This window comes from Chionomys nivalis, chromosome 26 (genome assembly GCF_950005125.1).
Source record: "Chionomys nivalis chromosome 26, mChiNiv1.1, whole genome shotgun sequence".
NCBI lineage: Eukaryota > Metazoa > Chordata > Mammalia > Rodentia > Cricetidae > Chionomys > Chionomys nivalis.
This window is the reverse complement of record NC_080111.1, coordinates 3,931,001-3,946,644: the sequence shown is the minus strand read 5'-3', so window position 1 is coordinate 3,946,644 and position 15,644 is coordinate 3,931,001. Positions and strand designations below refer to the sequence as shown.

The 15,644-nt window shown below is 50.2% G+C and overlaps 1 protein-coding gene across 1 annotated transcript in view; it reads right to left on the bottom strand.

The window, feature by feature from the left end:
* Window positions 1-14,694, bottom strand: part of Ankrd44 (ankyrin repeat domain 44) — a 205,342-nt gene extending 190,648 nt beyond the window's left edge. Inside the window, 1 exon segment of the mRNA XM_057758516.1 lies at window positions 14,501-14,694. Within this exon segment, the coding sequence (XP_057614499.1) occupies window positions 14,501-14,527 (27 nt within the window). The 5' untranslated portion in view covers window positions 14,528-14,694.
* Between the last annotated feature and the right edge of the window lie 950 nt (window positions 14,695-15,644).

Below are 15,644 nucleotides of genomic sequence, written 5' to 3'. Positions count from 1 at the left end.
GGACCCCAAGATTTGCTGATCTCATCACTGGGGGAGGAGACAATGGGACCCCAAGGTTTGCAGATCTCAACACTGGGGGTGGGGGAGGAACATGGAGACAGGAGGACCCCAAGGTTTGCTGATCTCAGCGCTGGGGGTGGAGACAGGAGGACCCCAAGGTTTGCTAATCTCAGCGCTGGGGTGGGGGGAGACAGGAGGACCCCAAGGTTTGCTAATCTCAGCGCTGGGGTGGGGGGAGACAGGAGGACCCCGAGGTTTGCTAATCTCAGCGCTGGGTGGGGGCGTGAAGACAGGAGGACCCCAGATTTGCTGATCTCAGCGCTGGGGTGGGGGGAGACAGGAGGACCCCGAGGTTTGCTGATCCAAGAGCAACTGCAATGCTAGGCCTGGAAGCATCACGATAGGCTGACTCTAGGCCTGGAAACATCACGATAGGCTGACTCTAGGCCTGGAAACATCACGATAGGCTGACTCTAGGCCTGGAAACATCACGATAGGCTGACTCTAGGCCTGGAAACATCACGATAGGCTGACTCTAGGCCTGGAAGCGTCGCGATAGGCTGACTCTAGGCCTGGAAGCGTCGCGATAGGCCGATAGGCTAAGCGACCAAGACCAGGAAAAGAATGTGTGGGGTGGGGATTCTCTTTATGATTATGATGAAATAAATGCACACTGGACACATGGACTCACACAGGCACACACACTTACCCGAATGCATAGCTCCCACGAAAACTTCCAAACAGCTCCTTCAAGAACCCTCCAGAATGGCAAGGAACACAGATAAACTGACAGCTCAAAAGATCTGCCTGAAGTTACCCTTTTCCACAAAATTAAAGTCATCTCCCGATCTAGTCTCTACTCAAACTAGAAACAGTACTTTCAGCAGAAAATGGGATTTCTGTTTTGCTCCCAAACATAAGCACACCACCTCCCCATCCGGCCTCTTTGAATGCATTAAAAGTACATATTAACCTTCCCTGGGTCAACACCAAGAGTCTAAACATCCAGTTTAAAGTATAAACACATGGTCTCCTCTACCGAGCTCCTAGAGGGAGAGAAACTTGGAGGGCAAACTACTGTTTCAACGAGGATTTTTTTTTTTAACATGAGAACTGGACCCAGAAAAGGTAACTAAGCTTCTACATTCCCCTGGAGCAAGAATCCCCACCTCAATCTACTATATCAAAGTGCAGCCCAGGTAATGAGTGTTGCACCTTCTGAAGCTTGCAGGCCTGAACCTAACCTGAGGTGACACCCAGGCCCCAAAATCTCAGTCTGCAAAGGGTTAGATAGTAAATATCTTTATCCTCACCTCAAAGTGGTACCAACAATGCAAGCCAACCAAAGAGGATACACTCCACACAACTCTTCATTGTGGACACCAAAATATGAGCTTTATTAAAATGTTATGTGTCATAAAGTACAATCCTTTTGATCCTTTTTAAGTATCCAATAATGTGAAGATTATTCTTAGCTCATGGGCATGGAGAAATGCAGGTGGACAGCAGGATTCAGCCAGGAAACAGAAATCTGCCAACCCTTAGAGTCACCAACGGCTCACATCCCTGTACGATGTTGAAAACCAACAACTGTATTCTTCCCGACCCCATCCTAAAGTTTTTATTCTGCCTGATGACTTCACTGGTGGCTGAAGGATTTTAGGTAACATTTCATCCTTACGAGAGAAAAAAAACCCAACTCCATTGACTGTTCTGTGTGAGGATGGCTGGTATTATCGGCTTGGGTTCAGGGACGGTCTTTTAAGCCAACGTCAGCAGCAGCCTGATGGCCTTGGTCACATCTGGACCCTGGTCATGGCTGCAAAGATGGAAGCCACAGCAGAAAACACTACTCCACTCCCTGCCCCCTGTCCTGCCCAGTTCCCTGCGGTAGCTAGAGTTTCAGGGACCAAGAGCTTCCTCCCCCTCCTCAGGTCCCTGATGTACTAGGCCTGGTCTCTACTCTGAGAGCCAGCCTTAAAGATACAGCAGCCTGGAAAGGAATCTGCTCCAAGGCACAGCCATCTATTCCCCACGCTACCCCTAGCCTCTTCAGCAGAAGGCTGTGGCAAAACAAGCTCCTCTTCCTTAGCATCATCTGACACTGCCTGGTACCCCCCACATGGAGAGGCCCAGGCAGGCTCCATGGGGGTTTGCTAAGACTGGGAGCATCACTAGCCCCACAGGGTGCTGTGTGATCATGGCTGAAGCAGCAGGAACCCTAGGGTTCCTTTAAGGTAGACCTCGAGACAGCAAACCCCAGAGCCTCTGTTTTCTAGACAGGGAGCAGGCCTGGCTCATTTGTGGGGCTGCTAATTCCAGACGATGAGAAAAGATGGTTGCTGGTTGGTGTTTCAACACCATCAGCAACGGACAGCAGTGGCCCAAAGTGGCCTCTCTATATTACAGCTGCCAGACCCAGCCAGGGTCAGCTTGGTCTCAAACCCCAAAGTCCCACATCTGTAGGGCTGGGGAACGATCATCTTTAAACAGACCCTGCGATGGGGCAGGATGTGCCATCCCAGGCTGGCGATTCAGTGACCTTAGATCACGACATCGGCCATTGAAACGGGGATGGGTACGTCCCTGCTGATGCCATGCAAGGGGAAACTGAGACCCAGGAAGATAAAATGACTAGCCAGGATCACGTAAACAATTTTTGGTGGGAATGGAGCCAAAAAAAAAAAACACTGGATGGGAACAGTAAAGCTGTGATTTCTAAAAACGACTTCTGCACGGAGCTCAGATGGGGCCGTTTAACAGCAGAGATGCCACAGGGACCATTTCCTAGGTGCAGGAGCCCCAAGACTTCCTTCCGCTATGCAAAATCATTTCTCTTCTGTCACTGGCCACACCCTGTTCTCAAGACCTTCTGCTGGGCTACAGTACCCATCCGGGCCCTCTGAGATGCAGCCTCTGACTGTGTTTCCCTTTTGGCTTCACTAACAACCTCCACTGTGGGTATCTCCAACCCTAAGAAGCTGAGGCACACGTGTGCACGTTAATCGCATTGGGGAGAAGCTAGATGATCAGTTTAGCGCAGAATCTGGGGACCTTGAAGCCCTGCCCTGCAGAAACCCACACAATCCACCTCTTGCCAGGCCCTAGCTGATCCCTTCCTCCGTTGCTTTTTCTTCTGCCTCCTTTGCCTCCTCATCTTCTTTTTAGATTTTTTTGAGAGCTCATCTCACACAGTCCCCAGCCTTAAACTCACTCATGTAGCTGAGGCTGGCGGTGGACTCCTGCCCCTCGTGTTTATAACCCCAGTGCTGATTTTACAGTTGTACCCAGCCACACTTCCTCCACTGTAAAAAAAAAAAAGAACAAAAACCTTTCCTAGCCTTCTTCCCCTCCCCCACATCTTTCTTTCTTTCTTTCTTTCTTTCTTTCTTTCTTTCTTTCTTTCTTTCTTCCGTTTTTGCTGTGGTTGTTCTGCCCTTTCGTTTTCCTATCACCTTGCTATACTGTGCCCTAAGTATCTACTGGTAGAACAAGTATGTTTAAATTTAAACACACATATGTATCCAATGATGCCGGGGCTCCATCCTCTTTAAGCAATGTATCCTGTCACTCTAAAAGAGAAAGAAGAATCAAAACTAAAACGACATTTTACAATGTATCCTTCTTGTCCGTCTGATACTTTGAAATTTTTTTCTTCAGAGACCTCATGGATAGGGTGTTTATCTTATGGTCTTCATAACGTTTCCTCTGTCCCTGTTAATAGGACCATGGACCAGACCTGGGGCCTCCTGGATGCCAGTCCTTCATTCTAGCACTGAGCTACAGCCCTGTCTGCATGTACGGTTTTCCTTTTACCCCATAAATATCCACCCAAGGCCTGAAATTCTATACCCAAGTTCTTGAACATTCTCTCATAACACTTTTCTTAATGACTGTCTACGATGACGGCTTTGGCAAACTGTTTTGCTCTCAGACACGGCCTCAAAAAGGCCATTTGACACTGTGTGGAGAGGAGGCATTGTTCTAGCCTTCCCAAAGTCCTTTTCGCCTGCTTGGCCCAAGAACGTCCGCAAACCCCAGTCTTTTCCACGCACACTTATCCGGGTGAACCCATCTAAATGTAAACTGTGAGGGTTAAGTCGCGAAGCCAATGGACAAGAGAAAACCCGAAACAAAAAGAAAGAACTTTTTCTTTTTAAATTGTAGGACCTGACACGCAGAGTACCTGATAAAGAGAATTCATACAAAAATTAAGAATCTGTGTGCCACGGTCGTTACGTTAGAGAGAAATAAAACAAGAGTAAAGGTTATAAATTAAACAAACAAAAACTATCACTTAAACCTATTCTGAGAGAGCTGAAGTTGACCCTCAAATACTCAGCTCCTTAATTTGACCAACGAGGAGCCAAGATTCAGGGACTATTGGCAAAGCACCACAAATGTCCGCTTGCTGTACTTAGACATTTCCCACTGAAGTGCCACAGGCTCCCCACAAGCAGATACTCCTGCATCAGTCGAGGACAACTGTGGCCCAGAAAGACTAAGGTGGAAGCTAAGATCAAAGCTGTGTGTACAGCCCAGACTTCCAAACATCAACTTCAGTGTCCCCCACAGCCTGCTCAGCAACACTGATCAAATGAGGCGCCATATTTAAAGGATTATATGCGGAAGTTCAGTGCCAGAGAACCTAATCTGAGACCTTTTGCTAAAAAGCGGGGCTCAGAAGAAAACTGTCCCTAATTTATCTCTGGCGGCCCCAAGAGATAAATGCCGCAAGGGTCCAAAATGCCTAGAATCTTTGCACCTCTACCCTGCCGGTGATCATACTGTTTACTCAGGTTACAAGGGGTCACTTCTTAGCCCTGTGGCCTTCATTATCCTTAAATCTGGACTCTGTTTAAAAAAGAAAAAAAGCTATGAAAAAAGTTTCACATGGGTAGAAATAAAAATGACAGGATCCTGATGCCTAAAACCACTGCCCACAACAGCCAGTTCCACCTGCCGTGAAGACAGACACGCCATTTAGTCACCTGACCTTGCAGCTTCTCCCTGTCCCATCATGCCTTGCAGTTGAAACAAAAACCCACTTTCAAGGCCACTTTCAACATAGACATTTAGGACTGCTCTAATACCTAACCTCCCTTCCAAATATCTGAACTGAGGTATCCAACAGGGAGAAGCCGAATCCAAGCTCTCTTAAAAAATAGTCAAGATGGGATTCTTGGGAGCCCACTTGGTGGGCTACTTGCCAGGCATAGCACGAACATGGCCTTGGACTGGATCCTGAACACCACAGAAACCCTGTGCTAGTGCAGGTTTGTAATCTCAGCACTTGGGAGGCAAAGATGCTCAGAAATTATAGGTCATCCTCAGCTATATAGAAAGTTCAAGGCTAGCCTGGGCTACATAAGGCCTTGTCAAAAAAAAAAAAAGAGAGAGAGAGAGAGAACCAGGGGGAGGAAAACCAGGGATGGTAGCACATGCCTTTTGTCCCAGCACCAGCACTCAGTAAACCAAGGCAGGAGGATCTATGTGAGTTTGAGGCCAGTCTGGACTATCCAGCAAGCTACAGAACAGTCAGGATTACATAGAGAGACCCTATCCAAAAGTGGGGGGGGAGGGCAGGAAAGGATATCCACCTGACCCTACTCCCCAAGTGTTGAGCACCACCATACCCTGCTCAGACTGTGATTTTCTGTCAATAAGTCAAAGACAATGAGGACCTTGAAGACAGGCTGTCAGGTGAGAGGGGTCACCTCTGAGAGCACACAAAGGGAACAGGAAGGAGTAGGGCAGGGGAGTTGCTTCCAGAAGTGCTGGGGCTATTGTTAGGTTCACCTCGGCAGATGGTAAAGTTTTGTGGCTTTGTCTCTTAATTTTCCAGAGGACTGTCTTCCTAGAAAAAGCTGCAGTGCCCACACTAATCACCACATAGCCAGTCCTGTTTAGTTCACACCATCCTATGGAGGTATAGTTTTGTTTCTTTAGATCAGAATCCAGACTACCAGTCCTAACTGGTCACGTGAGAGCTCTTCTCTTTAAACCACTCACTCTCAACTCTCTCCACACCCGCTCTGTGACTGGTGTGTTCTTTGAGAAACAGGGCCATTTGCTTCCTATAGTTTCCTTAGAGCCCATATATTTTAACTTTTTACTTTAAAACACAGAGCATCTCAGACCGTCACTATTCTTTTACCCATGTCCTGTGCCACCAAAACCATCCAGCTCCCTTCTATGAAGTCCTTGCTATTCCTGAACACACACATGCCCCTGAACGCTGCCAGGATAAGCGGACCGTTCCACCAAAGCATGGGGTATCATAGATACAGAAGACCCCCAGAAGGTCTACGTCAGCTTACATAACAGTTTTCTTCCTGGGATGAGGCAGGTATGAGTTAACTTATAAAATACCACGCCTATGAAATCAGCAGATGCAGTGAGCATTGCTAAGATTCAGACCGACTTCTCCAGATATCCAGGCGAGGCCAAACAGTGTTGAGGGTCTCTTGTGACAGACAGTGGCCCTGTCTCAGAGGCCAGAAAGACTAAGACCATATAGTCTGGGGTCGAGCCCACCGCGCCGTGATTCCCAGACTCACGGGTCCTAAATAAACTCCTCAATCTCTGGGTTCTCGTTTTCTTCACTGGCAAAATGAAATGACTGTCAGCTCTCACGTGGCCACGTTGGCGGGGTTAAGTCTCACGACGCGCCCCGGCTCATTTCCAGTCCTCTCTCTAGGAGATGACTAACGTCACACCTGTTCTCATCCAGTATCACACTTTGGGGAAACTGGAAAAGCAGAGATGTAGAGATTCAAAAGGAATCGAGCGACCCTGGCTTTCACTCAGTGGGATCAGACTTTTGAGCAGGGAAGGCCACATGGCCTAAGTTCTACCACCCTGATTGCTCTATTCTGGATGGAAGCTTCAGAATGCTGGGCCACGCTGGGCTACGCTGGTTACGCTGGGCTACGCTGGGCTACGCTGAGCTACACTGGGCTACGCTGGGCTACGCTGGGCTACGCTGAGCTACACTGGCCCACGCTGGTCCAGCTCACGACGGCTCATGAGAGATCCAGGGTCTGGAAGAAAAGCTTCTCGTAAGTGAAAACAACTCAAGACTGTTCTCCAAGGACCACACTGAGAGCATCCTGTGTCTCCACACCTGGTTCCTGGACAACTCAGAAGACCTTCTTGGAGAACGAATCCATGGTCCTTCAGCAAGACTCAAAGTACATTCATCAGGCCGGGGAAAGGCTAAAGCTTCGGTCACCACAAAGAGGGAGGACGCTTTCTCACAATGGGAGAGGCTAAAAACTTGAGAAGAATCTGTACCCGGCAGTCTCTTTATATAGGGCAAGAAAAGCCAATGCCGAGGAAATACTAGGAGCTCCCTAAGTGGAATCCTAGGACCTTTATTCCCAGTCTGATGCTATTTTTTAAATAAATCAAACGAAAACCAAAGTAATTTAATATTGAAACTTCCAGAGACAAGTTAGAACTGCCACTAAATTTCCATGTCAGGGCAACACCAGTGTCTCTACAAATCTAATTAATTTTACTAAAAGCTCTGGAAGCTTCCTTGGGGCAAATGGTCTTCCAGTATTAAAGATAGCTAGTTTTCGAAAGGTTTTTGGTTTGGTTTGGTTTTGGTTTTGAGACAGATCTTTCCGTAACCCAGGTTAGCCTTGAACTCACTATATAGCCAAGGATAGCCGGTGATGGATTTGAACTCCCGATCCTCCCGCCTCTACCTCTGATACTAGGATTACAGACATGTGCACCGCAAAATGACTATCATAGTTTGAAATTTGATTTATGAACCATTAATTTCACCTTTAAGTTCCTCAACTCTCCACAAACTCGAACACTGGCCAGGAAAACTGTCCGCCGTCAACCTCTGAAACACCAGAAGCAGACAAGAGTCTAGTAATAAAAGAAACCACCTATAAAATAGGCACTCAGATTCCCCATAAACTGAAGTAGGGAAAGAACAAGAATCAGTCTCTAAACCGCTAACGTTGAATAAACCTCTTCGGGAACCTGAGACCATTTAACACACGTGCAGACGCACACATGAGCCACGCGGGGGGGGGGGGGGGGGGCACTGTAAAGCAGACTCCATTAGAAGGACTGAGCATGGGAGGAACAAGGCAGAGCTCAGGCACCACCAAGACATCCAGTCCGGCGTCTTCACTTGACAAAGAGGAACCTAGAGCCCAGAGATCAGTCCTCCGCTATCCCCTCGACTTATGCCCACAGCGACACAGCCTCAGTCACCACAGCCTCCCACATCTTGGACAAGAAGAGTCAGAATGCTTGGCTCCTGCAACCCACCGTTACCTGCCAGAGCCAGCGCGTGAGGTAGAAGCCGTGTTCTAACCTCGGGCTGACACGTGGCCAGCAGGCTCCAGTGTCAACCGAACTCACAGAAGCCAAACCTGTCGCTGTCAAGCCTCAGGCGAGCAAACAGAGGTAAGATAGGAGTTTGCGTGTGACTGTGTACACAGACATACCTGGAAGGTCCCTTGGCCGTTAATATTTAACAGCACCGTTACGGTTCTCAGAGGGCCGTGGGGTAGAGGAAAATGACATGGTCACCGAAGTCTGTGCACTCCCAACTGTCTATGAGAATTTTTAAGTGTTTGAGTACATGGCGGATCAGGAAGAAAAAGACAAACCAGGAGTTTTCACGCATAAAGAGACTTCCAAATAATGTTAAATACCAAAAGTTTTTTTTAAATCATTTTTTATTTATTTTACATACCAACAAGAGTTTCCCTCCCTCCATTCCTCTCGTCCCCTCCCCCCCACCTCCCTCTACCTCATGTCCCCATTCCCCCCCATCCACTCTTTCTCCTCCTCCGTCTCCATTCAGAAAGGATAAGGCCTCCCATGGGAGTCAACAAAGCATGAGGCAGGACCAAGCTCCTCCCCACGGCGTCGAGGCTGAGCAAGGCATCCCACCCTGGGGAATAGGTCCCAAAAGTCCAGCTCATGCATCAAGGCCAGGTCCTGAAGCACTGCCAGGGGCCCCACAAACAGACCAGTAACTCTTAAAACAGCTACGCCCACCACTTTCGTTCTGCCTAACTTGCATTGTATTTGTTTCTTGACGGAGAGGAGGGGCACGTGGGCCATGACGCAAGCGTGGGAGTCGAGTCAGAGGGCAACTTGTGGGAGTGGGTTCTCTCACACCTCGTGAGACCCAGGCATTGATCTCGGGTCTTTAGGCTTGGTGGCAAATGCCTTATCCAGCGAGCCATCCTTCCGGTACCATTTTTTTTTTTTTTTTTTTTTTTTTTTTTGGTTTTTCGAGACAGGGTTTCTCTGTGGTTTTGGAGCCTGTCCTGGGACTAGCTCTTGTAGACCAGGCTGGTCTCGAACTCACAGAGATTCGCCTGCCTCTGCCTCCCAAGTGCTGGGATTAAAGGCGTGCGCCACCACCGCCCGGCCCCCGGTACCATTTTTAAGATATTAGCTTCAAAATCAAATTTTCTTGGTGGCGGGGAGGGGTGTGGAAATCAATTGTATCAGATTTTTGTTGTTTTCTGGGGGGGGGGGTGACCCAAGTGCACATGCACCATGATGAACATGTGTGTGGCCAACAGAGAACACCTCTGTGGAGCTGGTGTCCTTCTGTCTTTGCATGGCAGGCATGGGTTCCTGTGATCTAAGCCAAGCTGTCAGCCTTCTACAGCAGAGGCTTTCCCCACTGGGCCATCTCTGTCGCCCTCTATAAAAGCCATGTATGTCTTAACTTTGAAAAGTACAGCATTATCAGATGTCTGGCTTATAGGAAGTTATACAGAGCTGGCCGGGTGGCTTCAGAGGTAAAAAGAACCCGTCACCAAGCCTGACAACTTAAGCGCAAACTTAACTCAAAACCCACATGGTGGGAGAAAAGATGTGGGGACATAGATGCCCACAGGTTATTCTCTGACCTCCACATATGCAGGAACATCACACACACACACGCCTTAAATTTTTTTAATGCAAAAAAATTAAAGAATTATAAATTTTTAAAATAATTTAACATTACATTGTAAATATAATACCCACTAAGCACCATAAGTTAATACATCGTATTTATGTTGCTGAGATATAAACCTTCTCAGGATGTGTCAGTTCTACGTCTCACATAAGAACTGCGCCATTCTGGGCTTCTGTTTCCTCTGAGAACAGGGGAAGTGAAACTTCGCGCATTCTTTTAAGAAAGGAGGCTCCATCTATTCTGGGCAGACAGTAAGGGATTTAAGGGACGCGTATCTTTATTTCGAAAAGTCCCCGGTCTAGAAAACAGACATCCACAACGGGAGATACTGATACTATCATACAGAAGTGTTACCTGGCTAAAGAGACCCTTAAAGGAAGTGTATCGCGATGTCAAGGGCAGTTATTCCAACAGACTACGGAGGCTTCAAACTCGCCATGTGCTGGTCCAGCTCTCTGATTTCCTAAGGTGGCCCAATGTTGAAGATGATTAAAAGTTCCCATGTCGTACAAAAATTCAATCAAGAAAAGAATCAACATGTTCTAGCGCATCATTCGGTGGGTGCAGGGGTGGCAGGGTTAATGGGACAAGCCAGAGACTAGCAGCTAGGGACAGAGGCCTCAGTGCAGGTCCTCACTCTGACAGAGGTGGGTCTGACCCCACCCGCAGAGCTCCCTCGTAACTGAGGAGAGAGACCTGTCTTCTGTACCTGCTGCTCCCTGGTCAGCTATGAAAAGTATGGCCTGTACCAGAACCCCACTTATGCAATCAGAAGGCAGGGGAGGTCTCTGCCCTCAGCTGCTCTCTGGGTGTGTGACCTGAACAAGTCCGTCAACCTCCCTCCCTGCTCCTGTTTCCTCGCCCATCCAGCAGGATTGACAGCCGCACCATCCACCTAGGGTGGCTGAGGATTAAGAGATGATTCACCACCACAAAGGCCCAGGGTACAAGCCACGATTAGGCGCAAGCCATGAAAGGCCGGCCGGCGGGTACACTCCGAAAACGGTACCACTGGGTCACGGGCGACCAGAACAGAGTCCAAAAGTTAAATGTGTTCTTTTCTTCCTTCGCTCCTGTAGCACGAGCAGTGTTGGCTTGCAGACCAAGGGTGGCTGGAAAATCTAGGACGGCCTGATAAAAACGTGTCCAAAGGCCCCACACTGTGGCCAGAAATCCTGCTTTCAAAGGCTTCAGGATTTCTAGTCTCTGGCTGCAGCTGCCAGACAGTGCCTTTGGCAAGGAGGTGGGGGACGGGAGTGTGAGCTAGGACTTGGCGAGGAGACGCTAAACCAGAAGGCCTCCAGGCGGGACGCTCGGAAAGGGCCAAGTGCTGAAGCTTGGTATCTACCAGGCTCTACAAACCAGAGAGCGGTTCTGCTGTCGTTAGCAAACTCACGGGCAGAAAAGCAAACCTTTCATGGGCAAGGACGCCGCCCGCCAGCCTGGCTACGGAACTTTGAAAGGGGGAAAAACTGAAGGAAAGAGCCAAGCTGATGCTGCCGGACGCTGAAATCTCTACAGTCCGTTATACCTCTCTACATAAGGAATTCACCCTACAAGTTCCATACAAAAGTTCAAGTATTAAATCCAATTGCAAAAGGCTGCATGAACGCTTATTTTCAGCTAAACACATTGCTATTTGGACGTGATGAAAGACACTCCAACCTTATGATTATCTCGGTTCTCTGGAGATGTAAACAAATGCCTTCGTGTCCACCTGTGAGGAAATGGGTATAGGACTGTATTAATTACATTGCTGAATAACAATGTTGCAGAGGAGAAGCAACCAACTCCTCCTATTGCTTGGGACTGTCTCCGCTTTACCACCAAAAGCTGGGAAACCCCCCTCAGTCCTGGACAAACTAAAATGGTCCCAAAACACTATCAGAAAGAAAGAGAAAGGGGGGGGGGGGAATGATGGAAGGACAGACTTTCAAATGCAGAAGTGCTAAGTGGAGCGTGTTTGCAGCGGTGGTTCCCAGTTCCTTTTCACAGCAGAAGACTAAAAACCACAGCAGCCTCTCCCTTCCCCCAATTTCTTTTCAGCCTTCCCAAAACAGAAAAGACACATTGCTTCTCTCCCTTGACTCAGAGACCACTGCAGGATTGGCTGCTGAAAGTAGCAACCACCACCACCCAGCCAGTTCCAGACTTCGGGGTTGGTAGGCCAGAAAATGTCACCGGTGATCACCTCTCACCTCAAGGACATCCAAAAGCACAGCGAGACAATTCAAAGTTATCGGTAGCAAGAATGTGTCCTCAACCCAAAAAACCCAAGGGCTGTCGCCAAAAGTCAAGATTCGCCTTGCAAGTAGGCATTGAACGGACCAGGAAGAGGAGGGCCGAGAGGGTTTTATGCCAGGGTTATGTCATCCCTAGGTAGACAGCAAGCTGTTCCACCTCAGACTGAAGCAGGATTCTGTGTCAGTGACTCTCCATCCACAGTGCTGGGGCAAAGCTCTTCTAGAAGAAGCTTAATCAAAGGGTCGTTAGCAGAAGTAGATGAAGATCAAAACACAAAGCAAGACTATATAAGGCAAGAGAAACACACTTCCTGGACCCAAAGAAACACAGAAACCATCTTGGCTCACCACTGACACCCCACCCCACCCTACCACCACCCCACCCAGTCTTCCTCTGGCCTGGTCCCCAAACAGCCTGATGGGTTCAGGTGTTCTGGAGTCACGGAACTCCTGGGCTCTTTCCGTCTGTCAGGAGACAGAATCCAATGGAAGTTCTATCTCTTTCTCCCTGGCGGCAATTGTGGTTTGCTGGGGGAACCGAGGGTACGTACTTAGAAGTATTTCCACAGACAGACATCGTTGAAGCCTGAGACTAACTTCCTGTGTGGTTGAACGGGGCAGCACAAGCTTCACCAGGGCTGGTGCGATTTAGGAGGGCCTGCCTTCCCTACCCCACTTCAACATGTCTGCCCAAAGGGAGGAGGTATCTCTAGGCCTCAGCTCTCTGCTACTAGAGGAGCCTGGGAGGCGACGCCACCAGCCAACAGCAGAGGGTCTTGAGGTAGCTTTGTTTCTTCTCTAGGTCAGCTGTTTCACTTAGAAGCTAAGGAATTTAGGAGAGGTGATTTGTGTGGCTATAAGTAAAATTCTGCACGAAATCCTTCACTATATATAACAACCATGCCTATTAGAACCAGGTTGTTTAGAAATTGACAGAACAAAAGTATGTGTACCATCCACGTCGACAGGACCCAGACTCAAAACAATGTAAGACTTCAAGCAACTGTCTTAACAGTTGGCGAACACCGTGAACGAAGGCTAGGGAAAATCCTAATATCGGTTTACAATTGCATTCACTGCTCAGGAGCCAATGAGGAGGGGTAGGTTCGCCCCCAATTAGCAGTTGCTCTTCCTGCTAAATTTAACAGAGTTTTCAACTCAGTGACTTCTGAATGGGGTGGGGGAGGGGAAAGGAGAAGGGGCTGTAACTATGTAAGGATGGCAAGAAGCTGAAGCAAAGTCAATCCAAAGAGCAAAACAAATCACTGGGGATCACTCCTGCAATGGGTTGGGCTGTATTGAAGTCGCAGGACCTCTGGCCGGATACTAACTAGCAAGGCAACTCCAAAGAAGTTTGAGATGTTTAATAGCGAGGATTGGCCTGTCTGGCATAATGTGTCAGAGTCAAGAGTGTCTCTCTGTTATCAGGACCCCAAAACAGTTTCACTGAGGATGAGTAGACCCGGACCTGGAGGAACATGGTCTCCCCCTGCTCCCCCCACCATGGAAAGAGCTACAAAGAGGTTTGGGGGTTTTGTTTTGTTTTTTGTTTTGTCTCGCAACTTGCTTGGGCTTCCATGAGTGTCAAAGACTCCGATGCGTAGCAAAGACTGTCAATGGGGTCCAACAAATAATCCCATGGCTTCGAGCAGAAGCCCCGGGCTGCCCGGTGTGATGTCTCGGTCAGTAAAGTAACAAAGCGGATGGGGGCACCAGCGTCTGCAAGCTCACCCTGGGACCTGACTTCACCTCCTACCGGGAGATGCAAACTGAGCGCACGTCTCTCAGCTCTCAGCACCCCCATCCCGCACCCACACCCAGCCTCTGGGCAACTAAAGAGGAAGTCCGAGATGTCCTAACCAACGGATGAAGACAACCGACCCCACCGGAGCGGGGACCCGGGCCAGTCTCTTGCCTGGCGCAGAAGAGCTCCAGAGCCGCGAGCCTCTCTGCCGGCGTCCACCTTCCTCCTCCTGACCCCGCGGGCAGCCTTCCCCGGGACAGCCCCAGACTGAGTGCTCCCGACTGCGCAGCACGGCCCGGGGCTCCCCTCCCCCGATCGGTGCGGTGACGGCCCGCATCCCCCACCCCCCACCCCGTCTCATCACGGCGACCACTCCCGCAGCCCGCCGACCCTCTCCAGCCGCGAACGCGCACTTGCGACGGCCCAGGGCGGAGACTGCGCGGGAGCCGAGCCCCGTGGCCGGCCGTGCACGCTCCAGCCCTGCGCGTAAACAGCTCCGGGCGCGCTCCGCTCGCTCGGCGCCCGCCGCGCCCCCTTCTCCGCGCCCCGCGCCCCTACCTGGTCGCAGAGTTTGAGCACTGCCATTCTTCCGCTCCCGCGCGCGCGCACACACACATCCAGGTCTCCGCTCCGCAGATGTCACGCCGCCGGGAGCCGGAGCGACGGAAGGGACAGCCCGGGGATCGCGCCGGGAGCCCGGCTCCCCGATGTGACAGCCCTCCCGCTGCTCGGCCGCCGCCGCCAGCCGCCCAGAGCCCAACCCCGGCTCGCGGGAGTCGCAGCCCGGCCCGCCCGCCTTTATACAGGAAGTGCCGGCCGCTGCCAGCTGGGCCGCCACTGACATCACCGCGCGCTGCCTCCCTCGCGCCGCCCGGGCCGACGCTGCCTCCTGCCGCCCGCAGCCGCTCCTCGCAGCCCGCGGCCCCGGCGCCCTCCCTCACCTGCACCCTGTTCGGCCAGAAGCCCCGGGGTGGGTAGGGGGTTGTATGGGGGGCTGACGACGGCGACCCTCCCCGGCGATCCCACCCACGCGCGCGCGACTGATGGGCAAACCCTCGCAGACACACCCCAGGGGCCCAGAAAGCTTGCGACTCGCGGGCCACCAACTTTCACCCTGGGGAATGCGTCACACCCCCTTTTTCCCTAAACCTCTACCCTAATCACATTGCTCCAACGCTCCAAATTTCTGCCACCTGGCTGCCATGCAGACCGTCCCTTTGTTTAAAGCATAAGGAGGCCCTGGACTCACGATTCCAGTGTTTCTCTTAACACACAGGGGCGGGAGGAACAGGGTCTCGGGCCCTTCATTTCAACTTCTGCAGCCGCCTCCTAGCTAAGCCACACATTACCCTAAATTGGTAGCCTGGGCTTGGGGCTGGAGGTGGTACTGAAAAGAAAAGAAGAAAAAAAAAACAGTTCTAAATTGATGCACAATCCTGGCTGAATCATTCCTACACGTTTGTAAGTTGTCTAGCTTCCCCGACGGATAGAAGACTGCTGTCCAGCCGCAGGGGTTTCTAATACAGCCTTAGCGATTCATAGGAAGTACTTCTGAGATGTGGGAAAATACTTAGTAACCCAGGCAGTGACTGGGTGAGGAAAAAAACCGGGCATACGTAATTAAGATACTGTGCTGGCTAGTTTTTACCTCAACTTAATACAGACTCTAGCCATTTGAGAAGAGGGAACCTCCCTTAAGAAA